The sequence below is a fragment of the Salmo salar genome, chromosome ssa16, assembly GCF_905237065.1.
Source record: "Salmo salar chromosome ssa16, Ssal_v3.1, whole genome shotgun sequence".
Taxonomy (NCBI): domain Eukaryota; kingdom Metazoa; phylum Chordata; class Actinopteri; order Salmoniformes; family Salmonidae; genus Salmo; species Salmo salar.
The window spans coordinates 48,084,775-48,096,290 of NC_059457.1; the positions used below are offsets into that span (position 1 = coordinate 48,084,775).

The window sequence follows — 11,516 nt, forward strand, 5'->3', positions numbered from 1 at the left end:
CGCATTGGATAATTAAAAAATACCTATTTTACATTACCGTGTAGTTTACCAATGAAATGTTCTGACGGTGATGTGGACATACTCAGTATTCATATCCCGAAAGAAAGTAAATGTGAGTAGAAAGTTTGCAAAAATAGATAAGATCTTTCTAACATTGAAAGGAAAATGCCTGTCTATTTGTGAAAAAAATCACCCTGATTAACTCTTTAGTCATATCTCACTTTACCTATTTGCTTATGGCCTTGCCTACACCTAGCGACTTGCTTTTTGAAATTATATGAGCAAAACTTATTCCATTTTATTTGGAACGGCAACCCAGACAAAATTAAACGGGCCTATTTATATAATGAAGATGAATTCGGATGGCAGAAATTATTAAATATGAAAGCATTAGACCTCTTACTAAAGGCTTCAGTCATACAAAAGTTATACTTAATCCAAACTAATTCTTTAGCAGATTAATAAGAACGTCTCACCCCATGTTCAAGAATGGCCTTTTTCACTTTATTCAGATTACAACATCTCACTTTCGGTGATTTGAAAATGAAATCATCTCCAAAATATAGCTATTTTTAACACAAGCCATAGAAAGTTGGTTGCAATTTAAATTTTAATCCACCAGAAAGACAGAACAAATAATACAACAAATATTATGGTTAAACTCAAACATACTAATTGATTAAAAAAAATATATATATTTTTGGGAAAAAAAAAAGAAGTATAATCTTTGTAAATTAAATCATAAATAGGACTGGTGGAGTTACATCACACATTCAGCTAACAAAAATATATGGAAATGTCTGCTCTACCCAAAATTACAACAACTAATTGCAGCATTACTGCAAAAATGGAAGAGGCAAGTGGAATGGGGAAAAAGTAAGGAACTTGTCTGTCGGCCCGGCATTAAAGACCAAAATTGCTTAAAGGAATTTGTGATAAATAAAAAAGTATACCAGTTTCATGTAAGGACCAACACATTTACATCTGTGCCATACAGATTGCAAAAAAGTTGAGAGATTTCCCAACTGATTCCATGGCACCTGGCATTGATTCCATGGCACCTGGCATTGATTCCATGGCACCTGGCATTGATTCCAAGGCACCTGGCACTGATTCCAAGGCACCTGGCACTGATTCCATGGCATATGGCACTGATTCCATGGCACATGGTTTATGAACTGATATGTAAAACTACGCCAGATTCAAAAGTTAGATGTTCTCAATTAAAATGATTATACAAATTTCGTGCAACCAGTAGAATGTTATATTATATGGGGGATACAATCATCCCAGCTCTGAAGATTTTGCTGCCAAGAGACAGAATCATTAGATCATTTGTTTGGGGACTGTCCATATGTAGCTTGTTTTTGGTCGCAGGTCCAGGAATGGCTGAAGATTTGCAAAATGCACTGCTGGGTGATTTGAAAAGTCATAGTCAATCAATAAAATAATAATACTTTTAGAAAATGTTTTATCTTTAATTTACAATCTGTAGAAACTATGAGAATAGAAAGGTTCAGAACTTTTGTGAAACATCACAGCGCAGTTGAAAAATATGGCAAAATATATGTACAAATGGATGGTGTTAAGAGATGGATGGGAGGGGTTGAGTGCAGCTGAAGGGTAGGACTAAAAACAACAAATAAAATAAAATAAAATAAGATCACATTTTGTTTGTCACATGCGCCAAATACAACAGGTGTAGAAAACATTGCTTTTTCTTTGCAACTCTGCCTAGAAGGCAGTTGCCTCTTCCCTGTTGACGTTGAGACTGGTGTTTTGAGGGTACTATTTAATGAAGCTGCCAGTTGAGGACTTGAGAAACAGATGCCTCACAAACTAGACACACTAATGTACTTGTCCTCTTGCTCAGTTGTGCACCGGGGCCTCCCACTCCTCTTTCTATTCTGGTTAGAGCCAGTTTGCACTGTTCTGTGAAGGGAGTAGTACACAGCGTTGTACGAGATCTTCAGTTTCTCGCATGGAATAGCCTTCATTTCTCAGAACAAGAATAGACTGACGAGTTTCAGAAGAAATTTCTTTGTTTCTGGCCATTTTGAGCCTGTAATCGAACCCACAAATGCTGATGCTCCAGATACTCAACTAGTCTAAAGAAGGCCAGTTTTATTGCTTCTTTAACCAGTAAAACATTTTTCAGCTGTGCTAACATAATTGCAAAAGGGTTTTCTAATTATCAATTAGCCTTTTAAAATGATAAACTTGGATTAGCTAACACAACTTGCCATTGGAACACAGGAGTTGTAACGGCTCTCGTCGGAATGAGTGGACCAAAGCGCAGCGTGGAAAGTGTTCATGATTTCATTTGATCAAAAAACACTCGAACAAAGTAACAAAACGAAAAGCCAACAGTTCTCAGGTAACAGAATACTAAACAGAGAATAACCTCCCACAAAACTCAGGTGGAAAACAGGATGCCTAAGTATGATTCCCAATCAGAGACAACGATAGACAGCTGTCTCTGATTGGGAACCACACTCGGCACAAAAACATAGAAAAAGAAAACATAGATATTCCCACCTGAGTCACACCCTGACCTAACCAAACATAGAGAATAAATAAGATCTCTAAGGTCAGGGCGTGAGTACCCCCCCCCAAAGGTGCGGACTCCGGCCACAAACCTAAACCCATAGGGGAGGGTCCGGGTGGGCATCTCCACTTGGTGGAGGCTCTGGTGCGGGAGGCTCTGGTGTGTGATGCCAATCCCCCTCCGTTGGGGCTCCCCCCACTTTCGTGGAACCGGACCCTGGATCGTCGCCGGAGGAACCGGACCGTATATTGTCGCCGGAGGCTCCGAACTGCCGGCCGTCGCTGGAGACTCCGGACTGCCGGCCGTCGCTGGAGACTCCGGACTGCCGGCCGTCGCTGGAGACTCCGGACTGCCGGCCGTCGCTGGAGACTCCGGACTGCCGGCCGTCGCTGGAACAGGTCTCACCGGACTGTGGAGACGTACTGGAGGCCGGGTGCGTGGAGCAGGCACAGGGCGTACCAGGCTGGAGAGACGCACTGGAGACCGGGTGCGCGGAGCTGGCACAGGATATACTGGGCCGTGGAGGCGCACTGGAGGTCTCGAGCGTAGGGCTGGCACACCCAGTCCTGGCTGGATGCTCACTTTAGCCCAGCAAGTGCAGGGCGCTGGCACAGGGCAACTGGGCTGTGAAGGCGCACTGGCGACACAGTGCGTAGACCTGGCGCAGGATATCCTGGACCGAGGAGGCGTACTGGAGACCAGGAGCGCTGAGCCGGCACAATCCGTCCTGGCTGAATGCTCACTTTAGCCCGGCAAATGCGGGGCGCAGGCAATGAGCGCACCGGGCTGTGAATGCGCACCGGAGATACGGTGCGCATCACCGCATAACACAGTGCCTGACTGGTCACACGCGCCCCACGGTAAGCACGAGGACTTGGCTCAGGTCTCAACCCTGACTATTTGATTATTTTGTGTGATTTTGTTGTCAGCACATTCAACTATGTAAAGAAAAAAGTATTTAATAAGATTATTTCTTTCATTCAGCTCTAGGATGTGTTGTTTAAGTGTTCCCTTTATTTTTTTGAGCAGTATATATATATATATATATATATATATATATATATATATATTTATCAACCCATGGAGGTCTGGATTTGGAGTCGTACTCAAAATTAAAGTGGAAAACCACACTACAGGCTGAGCCAACTTTGATGTAATGTCCTTAAAACAAGTCAAATGAGGCTCAGTAGTGTGTGTGGCCTCCACGTGCCTGTATGACCTCTCTACAAAGCCTGGGCATGCTCCTGATGAGGTGGTGGATGCTCTCCTGAGGGATCTCCTCCCAGACCTGGACTAAAGCATCCGCCAACTCCTGGACAGTCTGTGGTGCAACGTGGCGTTGGTGGATGGAGCGAGACATGATGTCCCAGATGTGCTCAATTGGATTCAGGTCTGGGGAACGGGCGGGCCAGTCCATAGCATCAATGCCTTCCTCTTGCAGGAACTGCTGACACACTCCAGCCACATGAGGTCTAGCATTGTCTTGCATTAGGAGGAACCCAGGGCCAACCGCACCAGCATATGGTCTCACAAGGGGTCTGAGGATCTCATCTCGGTACCTAATGGCAGTCAGGCTACCTCTGGCGAGCACATGGAGGGCTGTGCGGCCCCCCAAAGAAATGCCACCCCACACCATGACTGACCCACCGCCAAACCGGTCATGCTGGAGATGTTGCAGGCAGCAGAACGTTCTCCACGGCGTCTCCAGACTCTGTCACGTCTGTCACGTGCTCAGTGTGAACCTGCTTTCATCTGTGAAGACCACAGGGCGCCAGTGGCGAATTTGCCAATCTTGGTGTTCTCTGGCAAATGCCAAACGTCCTGCACAGTGTTGGGCTGTAAGCACAACCCCCACCTGTGGACGTCGGGCCCTCATACCACCCTCATGGAGTCTGTTTCTGACCGTTTGAGCAGACACATGCACATTTGTGGCCTGCTGGAGGTCATTTTGCAGGGCTCTGGCAGTGCTCCACCTGCTCCTCCTTGCACAAAGGCGGAGGTAGCGGTCCTGCTGCTGGATTGTTGCCCTCCTATGGCCTCCTCCACATCTCCTGATGAACTGCCCTGTCTCCTGGTAGCGCCTCCATGCTCTGGACACTACGCTGACAGACACAGCAAACCTTCTTGCCACAGCTCGCATTGATGTGCCATCCTGGATGAGCTGCACTACCTGAGCCACTTGTGTGGGTTGTAGACTCCGTCTCATGCTACCACTAGAGTGAAAGCACCGCCAGCATTCAAAAGTGACCAAAACATCAGCCAGGAAGCATAGGAACTGAGAAGTGGTCTGTGGTCCCCACCTGCAGAACCACTCCTTTATTGGGGGTGTCTTGCTAATTGCCTATAATTTCCACCTGTTGTCTATTCCATTCGCACAACAGCATGTGAAATTTATTGTCAATCAGTGTTGCTTCCTAAGTGGACAGTTTGATTTCACAGAAGTGTGATTGACTTGGAGTTACATTGTGTTGTTTAAGTGTTCCCTTTATTTTTTTGAGCAGTATATATATTAAAATATATATATATATATATATATATATATATATATATATATATATATATATATATATATATATATATATATATATATATATATATATATATTTTAATTTTGTGACCTAGATCTCTCTTGCATGTGTCCTGTATATGCAACATAAATATACACATTATTCACAAACTATCATGGGAAGCACAAGTAAGACAACACAAATCACCCAGAAAAACAGTTACATTCGTCCAAAAATAAGTCCCCAATCAATACTTGAATTACCCAAACGGCACCAGAACATCAAGATGAAATGTATTTAGAACTTTGTTCCAGCAATACGCTGCATTAACTCCATTCAGATTTACCTAGCACGGTGGAGACCCTAGGAACCTCAAGAGTTAACCAATGAACGAGTTAGGCATAAGTCCAGCTAAACTCATACAGGACGACTCGTTATGCCTGTGGCGAGCCTGTAGTGAGCATGTGGTGAGCCTGTAGTGAGCCTGTGGTGAGCCTGTAGTGAGCTTGTGGTGTGTGTGGTACTTGCCCTCCCACTCTCTCAGCTCACCTTCCTCTTCCAATGATGAATGAGACAGTGAAGGCTGCCTATGTGATTGCAGCTAAATGTCATGCGCCGTGTTCATGTTGGCCAGCAAATCATTTAATCTGTCTTTGAGTTATGAATAACTGTCTGGCATCTTCTTCTCCTGTCCCCCTCACTCCCCTCCTCTCTCTGTGTGCGTGGTGCGTATGTTCAGGGCCTCTGAGGATTCTGGGCTGACGACGTTGGATTCACTAAGAAGTCGTATACGGGACCTAGAGAAGCAGATGTCCAGAGGAGATGGACACAACTGTCTTATCTGTAGAGTGAGTGTATAGCCTGAGTCCCAGTCTGTTTGTGCTGTCATGCCAACTCCTTGTCATTGTTTAGCTTGACAATGAGCAATGGAGTTGGGAAGATCTCTAACAGGTCTGGGACCAGGCTAGTGACTAGAGTTGGGATGGCAGGGTAGCCTAGTGGTTAGAGCATTGGACTAGTAACCGAAAGGTTGCAAGTTCAAGTCTCCAAGGTACAAATCTGTTGTTCTGATCCTGAACAGGCAGTTAACCCACTGTTCCTAGGCCATCATTGAAAATAAGAATTTGTTCTTAACTGACTTGCCTAGTTAAATAAAGTTAAAAAAAAAATTGTTGCACTGGGATCAAGCTAATTCAATAGAAATACTGAAGTGTATCTTTTAAGACATTTACATTCTATTCCAGAGTGTCTTACAGTAGAGAGTGGACACATATTCCTGTACTGGTTCCCCAGTACAGGAATAGGGCCACCCTTTGCCCTGATGACAGCTGGTTTTGCAAGTGCCATGCTCTACCAACTGAGCCACACAGAACCTTTCATTCAACCTATCAATAAGCATAGTTATGAATAGTTGAATTTCAGTATGGGTAAAATGGAGCCCCAAAGCAAACAAATATAAACATTTTGAACATTTGATTAAATCTGGACTGTTGAGGAATGTACCACAGCTAGGTCTCCTAGGTCCTTGTCTCACCTGTCCTCTCCAGCTGCACTGACACAGCAGATACAGGCACTTAGCACCATCTAGTGACAACAGTCTTTCATGCAATCGATACATTTAACACACAATGTGGAATGTGTTTCACTGTGTGTTGCTGCATGAGGCACTGTAATGTCATCCATACGGGTCGTTTTTCATTCTTTACATCTTCTATCTCCCCCCTCTCTCTCTCTCTCTCTCTCTGTAGGACACTTACACAACACCCCTCACCTCCATCCAGTGCTGGCATGCCCACTGTGAGGAGTGTTGGCTCCGCACTCTGGTAAGATGTTTGTCAGATAATGCTATAAAGCTATAATACACATGACTCTATTGTATTTTTATCACGTTACCCCTGCTTTCTTCCCACATTTCCCTTTGGGGACAATAAAGTTTGATTGATTGTTACAGCCCATTCGATTTTTTTCATACAACACAATATAATGCACACACATTTCATACAGATGTTTGTTGAGCCCAAAGCAGTCTCAAATTGCTGTGTTTATGTCCTAGGGGGCTAAGAAGCTGTGTCCACAGTGTAACACCATCACTTCTCCTGGGGACCTGAGACGGGTATTTTTGTGACTGGGCAGGGCCAGAGAAGCACAGGCCCCTGAGGGGGCGGGACATCTGAAGTATTAACCTTTGATCTTTGAAAGGGACGTAAGGACAGCTGGCCTGTCAGAGATTACCCTTGTCTTTGCACCTTAACCTGCCCTCTAACCCCCCCTCCCAAACCAAGTAGGGGGCCACCCCATGACAAAATGCCATCCATGACTGGGTATTGCACAATGATCAGTCTTCATGTCATTTGACCTTTTAGGTTTGACATTTGACCTTTACTTTGCCCACCTAGATGGCATTCATTTGTATCAAGCTCACCTCATCATTTAGTGAGCCAAGCCATTTCTAAGAGGAGGACTCTGTGCTCAATCCATTACAATTCATACGTAAATGACAAGAACTAAAGTCATCTTAGTGCTCAGGCACTGAAAGAATGATTTAAAATGGCTTTAGATCAAAACAAGGTTGACATACTCTTTGGACTATAAACTATAAGCGGTATACACTTTTGAAAATAATAGTGGTGTCACGGGCATCAAAATAAGTAGACCAAGGTGCAGCGTGGAATATGTTCATCTTGTGGTTTAATGAAAGAATGAACACTTCACAAATTAAACAAAAATGACAGCAGACAGTTCCGTCAGGTACTTACAACTAAACGGAAAACAACTACCCACAAAACCCAAAGGAAAAACAGGCTGCCTAAGTATGGTTCCTAATCAGAGACAACGATAGACAGCTGCCTCTGGTTAGGAACCATACCTGGCCCAACACAAAGAAATACAACACATAGAATGCCCACTCCACACCCTGACCTAACCACATAGAGAAACAAACCCTCTCTCTCAGGTCAGGGTGTGACAAGTGGTCTGTTTATATCAAAAGAAAACACATGTAAATAGTTTTGTGTATGTTTGAAATTATGTACAGTATCAGTAAAAAGTTTGGACACACCTACTCAGTCAAGTGTTTTTCTTTATTTTTACTATTTTCTACATTGTAGAATAATAGTGAAGACATCGAAACTATGAAATTACACGTATGGAATCATGCAGTAACCAAAAAATTGTTAAACAAATCAAAATATATTTTATATTTGAGATTCTTCAAAGTAGCCACCCGTTGCCTTGATGACAGCTTTGCAGACTCTTGGCATTCTCTCAACCAGCTTCATGAGATAGTCACCTGGAATGCATTTCAATTAACAGGTGTGCCTTGTTAAAAGTTAATTTGTGGAATTTCTTTCCTTCTTAATGCGTTTGAGCCAATCAATTGTGTTGTGACAAGGTACGGGTGGTATACAGAATATAGCCCTATTTGGTAAAATACCAAGTCCATATTATGGCAAGAACAGCTCAAATAAGCAAATAGAAAAGACAGTCCATCATTACTTCAAGACATGAAGGTCAGTCAATCCGTAAAATGTCAAGAACTTAGAAAGTTTCTTCAAGTGCAGTCGCAAAAACCATCAAGCGCTATGATGAAACTGGCTCTCATGAGGACCGCCACAGGAAAGGAAGACGCAGAGTTACCTCTGCTGCAGAGGATAAGTTCATTAGAGGTACCAGCCTCAGAAATTGCAGCCCAAATAAATGTTCAAGTAACAGACACATCTCAACATCAACTATTCAGAGGAGACTGCATGCATCAGGTCTTCATTGTCGAATTGCTGCAAAGAAACCACTACTAAAGGACACAAATAAGAAGAGGAGACTTGCTTGGGCCAAGAAACATGAGCAATGGACATTAGACTGGTGGAAATCTGTCCTTAGGTCTGATGTCCAAATTTGAGATTTTTGGTTCCAACCGCCGTGTCTTTGTGAGACGCGGAGTAGGTGAACGGATGATCTCTGCATGTGTAATTCCCACCGTAAAGCATGGAGGAGGAGGTGTGATTGTGTAGGGGAGCTTTGCTGGTGACACTGTCTGTGATTTATTTAGAATTCAAGGCACACTTAACCAGCATGGCTACCACAGCATTCTGCAGCGATACTCCATCCCATCTGGCTTGCGTTTAGTGGGACTATCATTTGTTTTTCAACAAGACAATGACCCAACACACCTCCAGGCTGTGTAAGGACTATTTGACCAAGAAGGAGAGTGATGGAGTGCTGCATCAGATGACCTGGACTCCACAATCACCTGACCTCAACCCAACGGAGATGGCTTGGGATAAGTTGGACCGCAGAGTGAAGGAAAAGCAGCCACCAAGTGCTCAGCATATGTGGGAACTCCTTCAAGACTGTTGGAAAAGCATTCCAGGTGAAGCTGGTTGAGAGAATGCCAAGAGTGTGCAAAGCTGTCATCAAGGCAAAGGCTGGTTACTTTGAAGAATCTAAAAAATATATTTAGATTTGTTTAACACTTTTTTGATTACTACATGAATCCATATGTGTTATTTCCTAGTTTTGACGTCTTCACTATTATTTTACAATGTAGAATGTAGTAAAAAATAAAGAAAAACCATTGAATGAGTAGGTGTGTCCAAACTTTTGACTGGTACTGTATGTGAAATAGATTAACACTGCCATTGTGTTTACAGTCATGTTATTATCAAGTCGTGGTTTTAGTTAGTTAGGAAGGGAGGAAAGTGTGAACATAACAATTGTAATAGTTTGAGATGAATGATTTTGTGTTTGTCATTGAGGTTGTGTTTCTTTGTACAGGCGTACAACGTGTAATTAGTAAATGTTACAAAAATAAAATGAGGCTTTTAATGATGTTGGTTATTGCATAAATACATGAAAACATACAGGTAGATATCATTGAAGATGCAATGTGTGTACAACGTTAAAGATCACCGCCATAATCTGGCTTTTTTATAACTTTGATGAACACTGGTTAGCCATGATAAATGCTTATACTCAGTGGTGTAAAGTACTTATGTAAAAATACTTTTAGGTACTAGTTTTTTGGGGTATCTGTACTTTATTTTACTATTTATATTTTTGTCAACTTTTCTTTTACTCCACTACATTCCGAAAGAAAACAATGTACTTTTTACAAGTTACATTTTCCCTGACACCCAAAAGTACTCGTTACAGTTTCAATACTTAGCAGGACAGGAAAATAGTCTAATTCACGCACTTCTCAAGAGAACATCCTTGGTCATCCCTACTGCCTCTGATCTGGCAGAATCACTAAACAAAAATGCTTTGTTGTAAATTGTGTCTGAGTGTTGAACTGTGCCCCTTGCTATCCGTAAATAAAAATGGAAAAATAAAATAGTGTCGTCTGGTTTGCTTAATATAAGACATTTTAAATGATTTATACTTTAACTTTTGATACTTACGTACATTTAAAACCAAATACTTTTAGACTTTTACTCAAGTAGTATTTTTTCTGGGTGACTTTCACTTTACTTACATTTTCTTTTAAGGTATCTTTAGTTTTACTCAAGTATGAAAAATAAGTGCTTTTTCCACCACTGCTTATAAATGTTTATAAATGCTTTGTAAATGATCATTGATGTTATATTTATATACATTTACATTTTTCAACAAAAAAACTCTATTACTTATTTAGTTAATAAATTATTACTGATTCTGAAAGTTATTATGACGTTTTAATGAATTATCTTCATCTAAATGATGTTCAAAGACCTGTAGGCAAGAATATTGTCCGAGAATAAGTCCTGACCTGTTGTCCTTCTCTATGTTGTGATTTGTCCCATCATTAAAAGCCAAGCAGCCCTTGCAAGTTGATCTGGCCAATCTGGAGCCTTGTTATATGTGTTTGTGATTGTCCTTTAAGAAACAATTGGACCACTTAAGGATTAGTCCAGCCCTGGTCAGGTCAAGACTAGCCCATTCAATCCTGCTATTCTGAGCTTCCCTAAGGTTATGACCATCCGCTATTCTTGCCAAGACAAAGGATATATGAGCTAAGAGTCTGACCCTCTAGGGCAGGAAGGAGGGATGGAGAGAGAGAAGGAAGACAGAGGTGGGAACTATTTTCATGGGCTGAGCTAAAGTAAAAGTATTCACAATAAGGCACAAGTAGCATCAGGACCCATCCTCTATATCAGGGGTGTCAAACCCGCAAGGCCGTTTGTCTGCTGGTGTTTGGTTTTTCTTCTCAATTCAGACCTAGACAACCAGGTGAGGGGAGTTACTAACTAATCAATGACCTTAATTCGTCAATCAGGTACAAGGGAGGAGTGAAAACCTCCAGACACTCGGCCCTCTATGATTTGAGTTTGTAACACCAGTGTCACATGTAACAACACATGTAATACTGTACCATCACCTGACAGCTGCCGAGAGAGGGGGCGGAGCATCTGGAAGAATCCTCTATGTGACACCAATGTCACACGTAGCTGCAACCATAACAGGACAGCCACCTCTTACATACAGAC

At 42.4% G+C, this 11,516-nt stretch overlaps 1 protein-coding gene across 1 annotated transcript in view; it reads left to right on the forward strand.

Moving 5' to 3' along the window:
• The window catches only part of rnf220b (ring finger protein 220b), a 51,368-nt gene extending 43,229 nt beyond the window's left edge, over positions 1 to 8,139 (forward strand). Inside the window, exons 13-15 of the mRNA XM_045696681.1 lie at positions 5,795 to 5,903; positions 6,804 to 6,878; positions 7,109 to 8,139. Coding sequence (XP_045552637.1) covers positions 5,795 to 5,903; positions 6,804 to 6,878; positions 7,109 to 7,180 — 256 coding nt within the window. The 3' untranslated portion in view covers positions 7,181 to 8,139. The remainder of the gene's footprint in view (positions 1 to 5,794; positions 5,904 to 6,803; positions 6,879 to 7,108) is intronic.
• Positions 8,140 to 11,516: the final 3,377 nt, after the last annotated feature.